Here is a 16,143-nt window from a genome sequence, read left to right as displayed (position 1 = left end):
TGGACTGTCACCTGCCAGTTACGTGTCAGATGAATCTATGATTGGAGCAATCAGTAAAAATGGAAAATCCAAAAGGAGTATTCCAGTGTTTTATAGGTGTGGTTCACCGAATCACATGGGAAACCATCCTATCTGCCCTGCACTAGGCAGAAGGTGTAATCATTGTCATAATAATGGGGCACTTCCAAGGGGTGTTTAAAAGTGCTCTTGCAACTTCTGATAAGATCAACATTTGTCATGTGGATGTGCTGAGCAATCCTAAGGAGGTGAAGGACTGTGCTGACAGGTTTGCCAATGTGCGATTAACAATTGACATGCCTTCTAGTGAATTGTCGAAACAAATAAAGGGACATATTTGTCACGCTACAGTGGATAGTAAAACCCTTACTGTCATGGCGGACTTAAAAGCTCTGGTTACCATTTTAGCAGATTCTACATTTTTGAGATGGTGACCTGATGGCATAACGTTGGTTTCTCCAGATATCTGCCCCAAGGCTTTTGGTGAACAGGATGTGGAACTTTTGGGGTATTTTATAACATCCTGAGAATATTTTAGCAGACAAACAACCACCAAAGTCTACATAGCAGCCAAGGGCTGAGACATTATTGATTGGTTGGACTTGGCTAAGCTGAGAATGTATTTACTCCCAGGACATGAGAACCAATTGTCTTAGGAGAAGTACCTATTATGTCCATTGATACTCAAGTAGGGGTGACACACTCGATAGTTAATAGGTTCCCTAGTGTGTTCTGTGATACATTTTGCACAGTTAAAGATTTTAAATACAAAATTAAACTCAAGAAAGACGCATCACCAGTTATTCACAAAGTGCGTCCAGTGTCTTTGAGCATAAGGGCAGATTTGAAGTTACTGTTGGAAAAACTCACGGCTGAGGGTACCATTGCCCCAACCAACTCTTCAGCATGGGTGTCTCCGGTCGTTTTATCTCAAAAATGATCTGGGGATTTAAGATTATGTGTGTATTTAAGATCCCTTAATCAAAACATACTTGTTAATTGCCACCCACTACCACAACATTTCAACAAAGTTTCTTCATTCTGCCTACCACCAAATTCCTCTTAGTCCCAGCTCACAAGCTTTAACAACGTTTGTCATGCCTTTTGGGGCTTTTAAGTATTTGAGACTCCCATATGGCTTAGCGTCAGCGGCAAATGTTTTTCAAAAGATGATGGATACTCTTTTTAGTGATGAACACCAAGTACAAGCTATCCCGGAGGATATCTTGGTCCACACTAAAAGCGGAGGAGCATTTGATTGTCCTGGAAAGAGTGTTCATAATCCTGGAAGAACGTGGCATGACAGTGAAATTTGAAAAATGTAATCTGTTTGTCCACCGAGTTGAATATATGGGACACACAATTTCAGCGACAGGTATCAAGCCAAAGCTTATAATGTTGAGGCCAACAAGAGTGCACCCTCTCCCGTGGACAAAGTTGCATTAGGATCTTTCTTAGGTCTCTGTGAATATTATGCACGCTTTGTTCCAGTGTATGCTCTCTTGATTCAATCTTAGGGCACTTTACTTAAGAAGGGAACTAAATTTGAGTGATCTTCACAAGTTAATCAAGCTTTTGAGAGTATTAGAGATCTGGTAATCAATGTGCCAGCCCTTCAACTGTATAATCCTGAAGGCAGTTCTTTTATCATTATTGATGCTAGTCTCAAAGGATTAGGTGCTGTGTTTGGACAATGGGTGAATCGACAAGAGAATATAGTTTCCTTTGCTTCTTGCACTGTATATGATGCAAAAGGTCAATTACAATAATATTGATCATGGGACTCTTGCCTGTGTTTGGGTGGGGGACAAGTTTAAGACGTATATTTGGAGGACAGCTTTTTTAATTTGTTCACTGACCACAAACCGCTGGTCTACCTATTAGCCGAAAATGGTTTGGGAAAAGTGTCTGCATGCTTAGTAAGATTACTATTAAAGCTTCAGGAATAGAATTTTTGTCAAATATACTCAAAAAGGAAAAACTTTTAGAGCTTATTATTTTTGCATTTGCCACTTTCTATTCCTTTTGATGTAGGTGGAGGCGATGAGGAGTGTGCTGTTGCTGTGGTGGATGTCGTAGCTGCTTGTGCTGGTATAATCTCTGAGAGTGAGTGGTTGAATGCTACCGATCATGATGATGTTCTTCAGAAAGTGTTTTATTAAACAAATGTTGGTTGGCCTTCTAAAATACAGTTAGGCGAGTTGCGTAGTTTCCCACAATTTGCCTCAGAATTATCCTGTGAAAATCAGATTTTGTATATGGAGGACTTTGTTTGTTCCACCTTCCACCCTATATGAGCGCATCACTACCATGGCTCATGAAATTCACTTGGGCATATCTGCTACTTGCCAAAAAATAAAACTGTATTTTTGGTGGTGTGGGTTGAGCAAAATGACGTCAGCTTTAATTGGAAAATGTCCTCAGTGTATAGTATCAGGTAAGCACTGGTTAGACTCTACTAGGCCTCTCCATCCTGTTCCTCTTCGCTCTGGTCCTTGGGTTAAAGTGGCTATGGATTTTTCTGGACCTTTCCAGTTGTTGCCCGCTGACCAGAAGTTTTTAATAGTCTTTATTAATTATTTTTCTAAATGGATCTACTATTTATTTGTCGATGGCCTTAATAATAGACTCTGATTTTGTTTTTTTTAAATATTTTTAATTGAAGGCTGTCTGCGATTCTTAGTTACTGACAATGGTGCACATTTTGTGTCGAAGGAAATGAACAATTTTATGGCAAGTTTGGATATCACTCATCAACAAGTTGCTTTGTATAGTCCTTCCTTGAATGGTTTTATTGAGAGTGCGATCTCAAGGAGGGTATTCAAACTGCACTCTCTGCTCATCTAGACGTTGCTAAATGTTTGGAAGTTAAGATTTGGAGTTATCTGATCACCCCTCACTCCATGACAGAGCTTTCTCCTTTCGAAGCTTACAAGGTAGGGAGATCAGAACCAAACTCATTCCAGGGTGGTAACAGTTTGCTTCTGGATTTACATTTCTTAAGTATTGGGGTAGTTCCTAAGATCAGGTTTTGAGAGACAGAATAATAGAAACACTGAAAAAAATAAAAATATATTATGATTTCAAACACAATGTGCGTGAATCTGAGGTCAAAGTGAATGATTTTGTTTTGATTAAGAAACCCACTGGAGTACTTAAAGGTGAATCCAAATTCTCATTGCCGATAAAGGTCAATAAAGTCAGCAAGTCCTTTGTTTTGCTCCAAGACAGAGGGTGGTGGAACAAGGATAGCGTAATTCCAATTTCTGAAATTTACAAACAAACGTATAGAGGTGCTGTTGAAAGTGAGTCCATGTTGTCTACGGATGTGCATAGTTCTTGAGGTAATGCCTCTGATAGATTTAATTTGAGTGATTTGCAGATTGCTTTTGATTGCGGGGATGGTAGGGAAACCACCTTGGTTGGTTGCAAAGTCATGAATGCTGGGATGAATGAATTTCCTACAACTTGTGTCCAAGGGGCAGGGATTTCAAACAGAGGTGATACTCAAAGAGGTGTTTATAACTCATTCCTCCGGATCTGTGAAAATACCAGTGAAACTTCAGGAATTTGAGCTATATTGAAGATGTATTATTTTTCTATTTTTGATATTGCTTTTTTGTTGTTATTCAGTTATATATTCTGGTTTTTTTTTACTTTGTTTATGGGGGAAGGTGATGTAGTATGTTTGTTCATTCTGATGTAATGTGTTAATGTATTCTATTTGGAACTTATGACATAGTTCTGAGAATGGTCATTCCTGAACAGTACTCAGACCAATCTTGATGTTTCTTTTGTTGTGGGTCCTTAACTTTGGAATAAACCTACAACTGTATCAGCCAAAGTCTCCAGTAGTGTTTATGGTGATGCTGTCTTAACTTCATAGTACATACGTCCATGGTTTTGGACCGTTTCCTGTTGCAGGCAAAAGGCCTACCCACGCAAGTGAGGTATCAATTTTATCAAGAGACAATGGGGAATGCCGGGTGATGGGAGTTTGTGGTTCCCTACAGATTCCAGAACTTTCCATCACAGAAATATGAGGAAAATTTGTTTTTTTAGTCAAAGTTTGAGGTTTGCAAGGGATTCTGGGTAAAAAACCTGGTGGGAGCCACACAAGTCACCCCATCCTGGCTACCCCTTGGAGCCTAGTTTTTAAAAAATGTGCAGGTTTGCTGGGTTTCTCTAGGTGTTGGCTGAGCTAGGGTCCAGAACCCACTGCTTCCCACTTTGCAAAAAACGGGTTCGTTTTGGGTGGAAAAATGAATTGCATCCATGTTGCATTTGGCCGTTTCATGTCACAGGCACAAGGCCTACCCTCACAAGTGAGGTACCATTTGTATCGGAAGACATGGGGGAATGCTGGGGGGGGATGGACTTTTGTGGCTCCCCACAGATTCCATCACAGAAGTGTAAGGAAAATGTGTTTTTTTAGACAAAGTTTGAGGTTTCCAAACATTCTGGGTAAAAATAAAACATGGTGAGAGCCATGCAAGTCACCCCACCTTGGAGTCCCCCAAGTGTCTCGTTTAAAAAAATGTATAAGTTTACTAAGTTTCCCTAGTGCCACAGAAGGGTGGATGGACACCTTCTTTGACAAAAATACATAATTTTAGTTGGATGTCTGTAGAATCTACAGAATGTTGTTACTCTAATGCCTGTGGACATTACCACTTGCCACGTCGTCGTCTGTTTTTATTGGGGGTCGACAATTTATTGTTCCACATTGACATGCATTTCGGAGGATGGCCATTGTCGCATGTATGTAATTGACTTGACGACATGAGTTTTGAATACAACTTTGCCCTGAAGAAGTCCATTGCTATAGACAAAATGCGTTGGCTGTTTCTGCTGTAAAATTGGCAACATATATTTTATACAAGAATACGTGAACAAAAAAGAATAAAAAGAAGCATTGCATATACCTTGGAATTCTATTTGCAAATGTGTTCATATTGTTATTACTTGTGGTGCACCTTTACTGTGTTTCATGTATATTGGTACTTAAAACTTTAAAGAGTAACCTACCCGTGAAGTAAAAGACAGAAAACCTTGTTGCAATGTAAAGACTCCTGATGTGCTGACCGCAATGTTAAGACCTTCATTGTAAAACCTACAAAGTAATGGTAACATACCACCGAGATATACACAAAATCCCTAAAACCCAAGAAAAAACCAAGAGCTTAAACAATTTTGTGTAGGATTGCGGTCTTTTTTACCTGCGTGTGAAGACAGCAAGTGATCCTTACAGGTGTGGCCTCCAGATCGGGCTCCTTCACACCTACAGAGAGAGAAAAACTGTTCAAATAATTTCCTAGCACTGGGGGTTTCCATTCCAAGGGTATTCCCCCAGGATAAGCGCACCCTTTTCTGAAGCTCTCATCCAGCTCTGGATCAGGACCTCCCATGGGACTAAAATGAAAGACCAAAAGAAGCAAGGACCTCTGACAAAAAAAACATTTTTTTGTTACTATGCAGATTGATGGAGAATATGGAGCAGCCAGGGGTGACTTACTTCAAGGGGACATTTGCACCTCACTCGTTCGTTCCTTTCAGATCTGGGTTTCCTCTTAAATCCCGAAAAATCAACGCTTATTCCCACTCAGAAAATCGATTTCCTAGGTTTTCTCATAATTTCATAGGATCTCTGACAAAAAAAACATTATTTTTGTCATTATGCATATTGATCCAGGGTATGGAGCAGCCAGAAGTAACTTACTTCAAGGGGACCCAGCGTGAAGATGATAAAGACCTCTGTTTTATCATCTCTTACCCTGGCAAATGCATCTCTGATCTTAATGTTCAAGACCCTGCAAAGAATGACTCTCTGTTGTGAAAGTCCCCACAAGGTCCAGTGCCCCTTCTGTCAGTGTCCACCTAGTGCAAGCATCTCCTGGGGCAGCATTCCTACCCTGATGAGAGTGTCACCTGCTGTGCACACCATCTTGGTGAGTGGAATCTTCAATTTAGTGGTCACCCTCCTGGTTGGAGAGCCCAGTTCTCCTGCTGCTAGTCCCTTTCATTGAGGTATGCAAGGGTACCGGCCGCTGCTAATGCCCACAATCCCCAGAAGAGAGCTACCGGTGGTCATATTTGCATGAAGCCCATCTAAAACACCCAAGCTGTCTTTGAGACACTCAACTTCCATGCAGAGCAAGTGAATGCCAAGGGTTCAAGAGCTGGTTCCATGAGACAATATACCCCAAAAACAAAGAGCGCAAAAACATAGACTCAAAAACCTACTGCCAAAATCTCTATTGAATATATATATACATATCTCACTACAAACATATTAACCACTTTTGAATTAAATACTTTCATATTGACTATTGCCTGCAACACTGTGTGATATCACTTTCCGAACTCCAAATTTAGCATATTTGGGTCTGAATTCTTCTGAGTGGCGTTGGGTACATGTTCACATTTTGTAAGGAGCTATTTTTTGTTGGATTTATATTTTATAGGATATATATTTTGGTAGTAGATGTTTTAGACCATATGTTTTAGCAGCTCACGTTTATTTCATCCATGTTTTGTGATACTACCACTTGTGGTGGAATACTGAAATCCGCACCCTTAGTAAAGAGGACACCCTACTTTACACCCACTGAGCTTAGGGTTCATTGGATGGAACAGATGGGCTGAAATGCACTAAAACCATCACAGTTTAGGCAGCAGGTATGCTCTCTTGAAAGAGTAGACAAATGACACAAACCTAGGGAGAGAAATGCTAACAGAGATGGCAATAGAAATAAAAGAAAGACCTACAGGTAGAAGAGGACCGGCAGCAAAAGAGGCATACTCACTGGATGATGTCTTCACATCTCCCCGATGTGGCATTGAAGACTCCTTCAGCCCCACAGTCACCAGCAGTGGTCACTTGTCCTGTATGGTTCAAAAAGTACAGATCTTTGGTTGGAAATGGTAGGACTGGTTGGGTATCAATTCCACACTCCTTCCTGCATCACTGGGGACTCGTCTGCAGTGAAGGGATGAGTTCCATAGAAGAGGATGGGACTGCAGAAGTGGAATGAGCCACAGAGACAAGGAAATGGTGGCAGCAGTGGCATCATTTATGAAGAAGAAGAAGTGGTGCAAGAAATGGGATAGGTTGCATAGAGGCAGAGATTCTTGCAAAGTGGGGCTAATTGCAAAGTGGAGGAACTGGTGGCAGCAGTGTTGGCTTGGTTGCGTAGATGAGGAAATAATGGAATAGGATAGGTTAAAAAAATGGGAAATGGTGGCAGCAGTGGGATAGGTTGCGCAGATGAGGAAACAATGAAATAGGATAGGTTGCAAAAAATGGGATATGGTGGCAGCTGTGGGATATGTTGCGTAGATGAGGAAATAATGGAATAGGATAGGTTAAAAAAAATGGGAAATGGTGGCAGCAGTGGGATAGGTTGCGCAGATGAGGAAACAATGAAATAGGATAGGTTGCATAAAATGGGATATGGTGGCAGCTGTGGGATATGTTGCGTAGATGAGGAAATAATGGAATAGCATAGGTTGCATAGAATGGGAAATGGTGGCAGCTGTGGGATGAGTTGCAAAGAAGAATGGAAATTTAGGCAGCAGTGGCCTCATTTGCAAAGAAGAGGAAATGGTGGACCACCTGCATGCATAGCATAGAGGAGGAACTGGTCGCAGCTATGTGAGAAATTGTGAACAAGTGCACAAGGTGGAAGACATCAGATGAGGCACAGACAAGAAAATGGTGGCAGCAGGAGAATAATTTGCAAAGAAGAAGAAATGTGGTAGTAGGGGATCTTTTGCTAAACGAGGAAATGGTGGATGAAAGCAGGCGAAATGACAGTAGTAAGATAAGGTGCAAGAAGAAGAAAAGGTGGCAGCAGTGGGATAAGCAACAAAGAAAAGACAACTGTGCAGCAGAGGGATAAGCAACAAAGAAGAGACAACTGTGCAGCAGTGGGATAAGCAACAAAGAAGAGACAACTGTGCAGCAGAGGGATAAGTTTCAAAGAAAAGGAAATGAGGGCAGCAGTAGGAGAGCTTTTGAAGAATAGATTCACAGAACTGATGGCAGGGTAGGGCCCTTAAGGAAGTGTACGTGTCTGTAAGTGTGTTGGGTGTCATTCAGTCTCACTTGTTGCTGTCGCTTTGCTCCCCACCAATGGTGTGCATTGCTCACACTGGCCATCATCATCGCGACTGCAGGTGTAACCTTCGCGACAACCGCAGCTTCGAGGGCGGTCACTTAAACACTTGCTGGTCTCCACCAAGTAACTATCTGGGAGAGAGAGGCAAAATGAGGCATGACAAGATGACACTTCTAAGCATGTCTTGGGATAGGGATGAGTCAAATAATTGTATTATAGTATTCTGTAGAGGAGCCAGCGCTGTAAAGGTAAAGGAGGTCCGAATTATTGCAGGTGCAAGATGTCAGAACAGCAGGAAGGACAGAAGCATGGGGAGACAAAAAAGTGTTTCTGGAGAGCCCAGTGATCCACGGAAAAGAGACACATAGGGAAGAAATCAAGGTCACATGTATTAAGCTGGCTAAAAGACAGTTCTAGTGATAAAAGAAAGAAGGAAAGTACATCTATTGGAAAGGAAGAAAAGAGGGCAAAGATGAATACCTAAAACCCTAGGTGCGAAAGGATGAAGAGAAGGAAGGATGGGGATAGTGCCAGGTTTGTACAAGAAAAAAAGGCGTTTGAGTAGTATGCCCACCTTTAGCTCAATAAGGCATATCCAGGGTGTTAAAGAAGTGGGAGGTGCTCAGGCACACGCATACTCCATCTTACCTGTGTTACACTGGGTCCGGCAAGGGAGGCATGTGTAGTAAGAGTTCCATAAGTCCGTGTATGAGTCTGGCAAGCATGGGGCACACTGTGTCTTACGAGTGGCAGAGCACTTGGACTGTGCAAACTGTCCTGAAATACAAGAGACAGGCCTGGGATCAGGTAAGCCACAGGCCCTCACAGCTTTGGGTTTCTTCCTAGATTCCCCCATAGCTCACCCCTTTTACGACTTCTAGCATTCACTCACTTTCTACACCTTGTGCTATCCCTTCCTATCAAGCTCTATATCTTTTCTCTTCTCATTCCTCTCCTACACACCTTCCTCTATTTCTCACCCTTCCTAATTTACCTCCTACGTCATATATATATATTCATTGACAAAGGTCAGGGGCCGAAACGAATCTGTCAGTTTGTTGTTGTGGCTATACTGTAATAAAGATTAATTAAAAATCGCTCCTGAGCGTGCAACGTTTCTGTGAGGAGGCAAAACGGATTGTTCTCGCGACTGCTCTCGTGAGCCGCTGCACCCGCCATGTATGAGAGCGGCAGTCTTTGGGTGGAAACAAAAAAAAAATATATATATATATATAGAGAGAGTGGGAGTGTGTACATATGTTGGTGGATTCAGGCACATGAATATGGCTGCCTGGTTGTCTGGGTGTCCATACATATAATGGTGTGTGTATGGTGATTGTGGTTGATATGGTCATTTGACAAATGGGGTATGGAAGAATGTTGGTCGGTGTGGGTGTAGAAATATGGCTGTGGCTGATTGATGTATGTACGTGTATATTGGTGGTTTAGCCAGCCTGTAATTGTGGGTTGCAATCATATATTATGTTGGGTGGGTGGCTGTATGATAGGGGTGCGCTGACATATGATGTTAACATTGCTGGCATAGGATGCTGGGTCTGTGACTGTATTAGACAGCGTTTGTTAGTGTCCATTGGTGGGTTTGTTGACTTATGAAGTTGGTTGTGTGCATCTATGATGCCGATTGTTGCCAGATGAGGTTGATTGTGTGGATGTATGATGGTGTGAATGTTGACTGAGTGTATGTGTGATTCCTCCCTTCATACAGCCCCTCTGGATACCCCCACATTCTCATGGCACCTGTTACAGCCCCTTTGTGACCCCTTTCTCCCCACAGCGGCCACTATCCCCACCTGTACTTTTTGTTCCTCCCACCTTCTCCTGCAACACCTGTGTGTACCTCTCACCTCCCTGCATGTATCCCTGGCCCTCTGCAATTCATATGTTTTATCTTGTCCTGTGCAGGCCTGTCCCACCTTGCCATTCACCTCAGTCAATCATTCAATCAATCAATCAGCATATGTAGAGCTGTCAAACAGGGCTGGACAGGGAATGCAAACCAGCCCTTGCAATTTCATCAGACGTGTGTGTGTGTGTGGGGGGGGTGCTGGTGGGAAACAGTGCTGCTGCTCTTTTGTTACAGGGGGCCCCCATGAACAAAATGGCCTCCACCGGTCCAAAAACGGCCCCCACCCTGAAAAGGCCCAGTGCCCGCTTCGGCCAGTCCCTGCCCTGGAGGTATCTGGGTGCTGGGGTACGACGTCTCTTTTCCAGCTCCTTTGTGTGCAGCTCCATTCCCCTTTCAGTTATCTGTATTTTCTCTTCTTTCCCTGCAACTATCTGCCCTCCCCCACAGGCCCATATGTGTCCCACTCTTGCTTGCAACACCTGTGTGATGCCCTGCCCTCATTCTGACCCTCTGTGTGGCCCTGCACCATTCCCCTCTGTGTCCCCTGCCAACCTCCAGCCCCTCGTTCCATAACCGTACCTCATATTGTGCAGCTCTGCTTTGGCCCTGCAACCCCTCGGTGTGCCCTTGCCTCTCCTCAACGCACAACTGTGTTCCCTGCTGCTCACTGTGTGGCACTTCCCTTCTTCAGCTCGTATTTGCCCCATCTCCTTCCTATGTGACCTGGGTCCCCCACAGCTATTGCCAGTGCCCCTGCAGCCATGTAGTGTATTCTGCTGGTCCTTTCCTGATAACCCCTCCTACTACCACACCATTTTTTTAAGTTCTCCCGATGTTTGTAAACATGAGTGATTTTTTAATTCCAAAGGGTTTCGTTATAGCTCCCAATCTTTGAGTCATTTTGTTTTTAATCCCTCCCAATATCTGTCATTATCAAGATAAATTGTTTACAAAATGGAGGACAGTAGGATTTATTAAAATATTTTTGGTCACATTTGCCCTGTCCACTTGTGTGTTTATTAACTAATAACTTTGTTGCTCTTTGACAAATCTTCACAAAACATTCCCAAAAAGAAGTTCATCACCATCATCTCCTTCCTTTAGGTTTCGGGGTGATCCGTCAAGCCAGGGCTGCGAAAAATGGAAGGTTCCAAAACGCAATTCTCCCATATAATTTCGATGTGGATTTTTGCACAGTGCTGTAGCCCAAATGGCTTAACGGAATTACTCCAAATCTGGCAGAAAGTTAGATCTTTACCCAGAAAACGTGTGATTTGCTATAAATCCATCAAGTAGTTTTGGGGAAATTATGGTTCAAATTGTTTGAACATCTGGATGTATTGTTTGTGGGACACTTGAAGGAGTCCCGTGGACATGCAACATCAAATAGTAGAGCTATCAGATTATCCAAGGGAACCTTTTTTCTCGTTCATCATCTCTCTCCCGTGGGAGCTCGTGCTCTGATTGGGTGGCTTCAAAATTAGGTGAAATATTTCCGCTGCTATTAGAAGACATGGGGACCGTGTTCAGATGTCCTGAAAATTAAATAAAAAAGGTATAAGGAGGCAGTTTAAGGGTACCCTGGCACCCTGGAACATGTGGGGGCAAATTATTTTTTTTCTTTTTTTGGGTTGCTGTGAACCAGCGGGAGGCCCGTGTTCATGTGAAAGCCCCACAGGACTGCAGTTGCCGAGCGGACTCCCACGGGTGTCCTGCGGAATATGAAGACCATTGGAAAAAAAAGGGATGGCATGAGTGTCTGTGGTGGGTTGGCTGGGTATGAGCGATTGGCCCAGCTGCTAACCCATGGTGTGCACAATCAAAGGTCATGCGTGGCGGCGTGTGGCTGCCTACAGGGGGCATGGCACGGGGCCTGTGTAAAGAAGTGCTCTTGAATCCTGTAGAGGTTGAACAGCTTCTTCTTTATTTAAACAAGTAACATCTATAACATGAAATGTCCTATCCACCAAGTCCCAACAGCAACTGAACTCCTCAGGTTCTAGAGCTAACATCCCAGCTCACACAAACACTCCAGAACAAAAATCACATCTCAAGTTCTGGATATGCATGTGTAAATACTTATGCATGTTAACTATTACAGCCAGGCCACAGGCCATGTCCTAAAGCCAATTCCATGCTGCACACAGCCAAAGGCCATGAGTGGCAAGGTGTGGCTGCTTGCGGGGGTTTGGGCAAAGAATCTGGCCCACAGCCAGACCCTCCGGCCAACTCCATGCCACTCACAGCCAAAGGCGGGGGTTGGCATAGTTACGTATGATAATAAAATCTCACTTTACATTATTTTAAAAAAACTAGAAATTCACTGAAAAAACAAAGATTAAAGTGGTGTTAGAGTTAGGTATGGTAATAATATCCTACTTTGCATTAAAAAACCTCAGAAATTTCCTGAAAAAACACAAAGGTTAAAGTGACGATATAGTTAGGTGAAAATGTCAGTTTAAAATGTAATATTATAAAGTGAAAAAAACCTGAAGTTCACCAGTTATAATTATTTCAAGTAACTATAACTTGCACCCTTGCCATTCTCTGGTAATGACCTTATATATTATATCGCCCATGACATGTTCCATGACATCATTGATGCCATCACTGGTGACATATGAAATGACATATTTGATGACAACACTGCGCATGGCAGGAGTGAGTGACTTTCATGAAGTGAACATTTAGTGTCTGATTCACAAAGTACGATTTGTAGTAAGTTTTGGAGTGCTACAAACCTTACTTCAAAGTCCTATTTACAATATGCACTTTAATAGTAACTTACACTTTTATAGTGACTTAAACTTTATTAGTAAGTCCCTACCTCCAATTATTTTCTATGGGAGGATGTTGCAGTACCTGTAGTTGGCCATTTGTAGTGCTGGACTTACTACAAAGGTGCAAGTTACTACAAAAGTGCTGTTTGTCAATGCCAAAAAGTAGTAACCTTACTCAAAGGTGTAAACTTACTCAAAAGTGAAAGTTACCTGTGTGAATTAGGTGCACACTTTTCGGTAAATAATTTACTCCAAAGTGTGAGCATTTCACTTGAAAAATTACAATTTTGGGGTTCTATATATGAACTATGGACTGCACTTTTTGGGTACATAGTGTATTTGTGTATGGATCTATTAGAGGTGTTAGTGTTCATAGAGGCCTTCACCTATTACAACACTGTATCTGCGTGTATCTATCTGCATAAAAAAAAAATATATATATATATATTCACTGAAAAAACCATAGGTTTCAGACATGTTATAGTTAGCGGAAATTTTACTGATAAAAAACCAATGAAATTCCCCCGTTATAGTTAGTGCAGGCAACTATAACTCACACGACCGCAATCCTCTGCTGATGCTAATACTGTATTTAGACACTTATTTGCCCATGTCTTCTTCCATAAATTTTTAGCTATACATATATTACAAATATCTTTTTTTCATAAAGACACATATGTCATCAGCAGAAGATTGCGGTCGCGTGAGTTACAGTTGCCTGCACTAACTATAACGGGGGAATTTCATTGGTTTTTTATCAGTAAAATTTCCGCTAACTATAACATGTCTGAAACCTTTGGTTTTTTCAGTGAATTTGCAAGGTTTTTTAAATGCTAATTCCTAACTATAACGTGTGTGAAACCTATGGTGTTTTCAGTGAATTTGTACGGTTTTTTAAATGCTAAGTTACTTTACGCCATTCGTGGCGTGCACGCCCACTTAACGCAGTTCGTTCCGTGCGCGCACGGTGCGCTTCGCGCACCGTGCGCGCACAGTGAGCACGCGGTGCGCTTCGCGCACCGCACGCCCACTTTACGCAGTTAGTGCCGTACACGCAAGGTGGGCACGCAGTGCGCTACGCGCACCGCGTGCCCACGTTACGCACCGTGCGCACATGGAGGACATATTATGCGCTTCCTTGTGATAGGTATCCTGTTAAATTTAATTTGTAAGTGATGACAATAATATGCCATGCACAGAGAGTGTTTTTTTTTTTTTATTAAAATTTTTAGCGTAAGCGCACCGTACGCGTACGGTAAGCGTAATCGGCGAAATTTTCAAAAAATAAAAATTTACCGTTTTTGGCCTTGGGGGATCTTTGAGGACTCAACTAACATGGCTATGTGCATGGGCGCTGTCTAAACAGCCCCTTTATATGTTTTTTGCCTTTGTTTACAGCCCCCCCCTCAGAGTGCGAGAGAGAAAATGGCGGCCGCCGCTTCCTGGTTTCGACCGATTCGAATGTTTACTTAGATGTAACAGCCAATCAGAATCGCGCTCGCGCACGCCACCGTACGCGTACGGTAAGCTTACGGTAAGCGTACCGTAAGCTGGCTCAGATATATATATTGATTTAAAGGCTATTTTCTCAGAATCTACTGAACAGATTTACACCAAACCTACAAAAGGCACTTCCTTGACCTGAGGACTACCTCTCTGCCAAATTTCTAGTAATTCTGTTCAGCCGTTCGGGCTGTAGCCCTGTCTAAAGGTCCTATGGAAAAATGCATGGGAAAAACGCGTTTTGGGACCCCCCTTTTATCTCAGCCCCCGCTTGACGAATCCCCCCGAGACTTTCAGGGTAGCAGCGGAGCATAGCGCCCCACCTATTTTGAGAAATTCGCGAGGATTCGTCGACCGGCGCCAAAGTTATTCAAAATAGAATGTTGCGGATTTCCTATGGAAACAGGGTCCTAACTATAACTACCTACTGGCGACCGCCAGTAGGTAATACTTATAAATATCTATCTATATATATAGATAGATATAGATAGTTATAGTTAGGACCCTGTTTCCATAGGAAATCCGCAACATTCTATTTTGAATAACTTTGGCGCCGGTCGACGAATCCTCGCGAATTTCTCAAAATAGGTGGGGCGCTACGCTCCGCTCCTACCCTGAAAGTCTCGGGGGGATTCGTCAAGCGGGGGCTGAGATAAAAGAGGGGTCCCAAAACGCGTTTTTCCCATGCATTTTTCCATAGGACCTTTAGACAGGGCTACAGCCCGAACGGCTGAACAGAATAACTAGAAATTTGGCAGAGAGGTAGTCCTCAGGTCAAGGAAGTGCCTTTTGTAGGTTTGGTGTAAATCTGTTCAGTAGATTCTGAGAAAATAGCCTTTAAATCAATATATATATCTGAGCCAGCTTACGGTACGCTTACCGTAAGCTTACCGTACGCGTACGGTGGCGTGCGCGAGCGCGATTCTGATTGGCTGTTAGATCTTAGTAAACATTCGAATCGGCCGAAACCAGGAAGCGGCGGCCGCCATTTTGTGTATTTCACTCCGGTAAAAAAGAGTGATATCTTGAAAAGGGGGCAAGGGAGAGAGTTACAGACCCCCTAACATTTGTAAGGGGGTCAAAGAAGGACAGAAAAGTACAAAGAAAACATTTATTGATTTTAAAAAAAAATCGCGGGGTACGCGTACGGTAAGCTCACCGTACGCGTACGGTAAAAAAAAGAAAAAAAAAGAAATTAAATGCAGATTTAAGTGTTTAGATATTAGGGGGCTCTAAAAAGAGCCGTTGTGTTTATGAAGTGATTTTTTATTGGTACCTACAAGTAAGTACCGATGCAGAGTCTAAGGTTCAAGAGGAAGACTCTGTTCCCTTCATCATTGAAGTGCACACCATCTCCTCTATAAATGTCTTGCATGTCGTAACGCAAGTTGTTGTGGTAAATGGAACCCATACCATAGTCATGGAGGAAAGCAGAAACAGATTTGTTGACGTGCTTTCTTGCTTTGTCAATCTGCGGACAGAAATGATTGGACCAGTTCCATTTTTGCCTTTGGCATATGTTAGAAAACACAAAGGCAGTTTTAGGGAAAAGTGAAAACAGTTGTGCAAAGGTGTCCTTCATAAGCATTTCCAGACCTACCCCAGTCAAAGTGCCTAGGTCATTGCCACCACAGTGCACTATTATGAGGTCAGGGTGTTGGATTTGCATGAAGGATTTCACCAATGGCATCAATTGGTGCCACTTTAACCCTCTCTGACCAATCCATTTAATGTCTACATTTGGCAAAGCAAGGTCTCTCACCATACCTGTTTTCTCTGCAAACTTTTCACTCCAGAAGACATAGCTGTGCCCTACAATCCACACTGTGAACATCTTCAAAGGAGAACTGGATGC

General features: G+C 42.7%; 1 protein-coding gene across 3 annotated transcripts in view; it reads right to left on the bottom strand.

Annotated features, from left to right (window-relative positions):
- The window catches only part of LOC146812686 (uncharacterized), a 213,228-nt gene that overhangs the window by 153,048 nt on the left and 44,037 nt on the right, over positions 1-16,143 (bottom strand). For 2 of the 3 annotated variants that reach the window (XM_085619794.1, XM_085619795.1), the window contains exons 3-6: positions 8,787-8,915; positions 8,126-8,269; positions 6,825-6,903; positions 5,238-5,299 (exon numbers count right to left, since the gene is read on the bottom strand). In XM_085619794.1, the coding sequence (XP_085475920.1) occupies positions 5,238-5,299; positions 6,825-6,903; positions 8,126-8,269; positions 8,787-8,915 (414 nt within the window). The remainder of the gene's footprint in view (positions 1-5,237; positions 5,300-6,824; positions 6,904-8,125; positions 8,270-8,786; positions 8,916-16,143) is intronic. The other variant, XM_085619796.1, reaches the window with a different exon arrangement.

The sequence above is a fragment of the Triturus cristatus genome, chromosome 7, assembly GCF_964204655.1.
Source record: "Triturus cristatus chromosome 7, aTriCri1.1, whole genome shotgun sequence".
In the NCBI taxonomy this organism is placed as follows: Eukaryota; Metazoa; Chordata; class Amphibia; order Caudata; family Salamandridae; genus Triturus; species Triturus cristatus.
Note: the sequence above shows the minus strand (reverse complement) of the source record. Positions and strands in the feature narration are given on the sequence as shown.